Source organism: Etheostoma spectabile, chromosome 20 (assembly GCF_008692095.1).
Source record: "Etheostoma spectabile isolate EspeVRDwgs_2016 chromosome 20, UIUC_Espe_1.0, whole genome shotgun sequence".
Taxonomy (NCBI): Eukaryota; Metazoa; Chordata; class Actinopteri; order Perciformes; family Percidae; genus Etheostoma; species Etheostoma spectabile.
Window position 1 is genome coordinate 21,993,560 of NC_045752.1, and position 579 is coordinate 21,994,138.

Consider the following 579-nt stretch of genomic DNA (forward strand, 5'->3'; position numbering starts at 1 on the left):
ACAAAGAGCTCACATCCTTTTGTTTTTGCCGCCTGGTGGTAGACGCCTCGTCTTCTTCAGAAGAGGAAGAAGAGCTCTCAGCCCTTTCTTCTTGCTGCCGCCTTGCAGTAGAAGGCTTCTCTTCTTCAGAAGAGGAAGGGATCTCAGCACATTTTTCTTGCTGCCTGGTGGTAGAAGGCTGGTCGTCTATTTTGGAGGAAGACAAAAGGTACTCACCCCTTTGTTTGGGTTCCTTCATGGTGGTAGAAGCGTTGGTGCCGACATAGAACAAAGAGTACACATCCTTTCGTTCTTGTTGCTTGGTGGTAGAAGCCTTGGTGCCAACGTAGAACAAAGAGTACACATCCTTTCGTTTTTGCTGCCCCGCGGTAGATAGCTGGTCGTCTTCAGAAGATGAAGACAAAGGTCTCACAATTCCATGCTGCTGCCGCCTTGGAGTAGAGGGCTCGTCTTCTTCAGAAAAGGAAGAAGGGCTCTCAGCCCTTTCTTCTTGCTGCCTCCTCGTGGTAGAAGGCTGGTCTTCTTCAGAAGAGGTAGAGCTCTCGCCCCTCCAAGACTGCTGCCGCCTTGCAGTAGAAG

General features: G+C 50.4%; 1 protein-coding gene across 1 annotated transcript in view; it reads right to left on the bottom strand.

Annotated features, from left to right (window-relative positions):
* The window catches only part of LOC116670581 (nucleolar and coiled-body phosphoprotein 1-like), a 2,450-nt gene that overhangs the window by 1,747 nt on the left and 124 nt on the right, over nucleotides 1-579 (bottom strand). Inside the window, exon 1 of the mRNA XM_032501159.1 lies at nucleotides 1-579. This exon is cut by the window's left edge and continues 615 nt beyond it; it is cut by the window's right edge and continues 124 nt beyond it. Coding sequence (XP_032357050.1) covers nucleotides 1-579 — 579 coding nt within the window.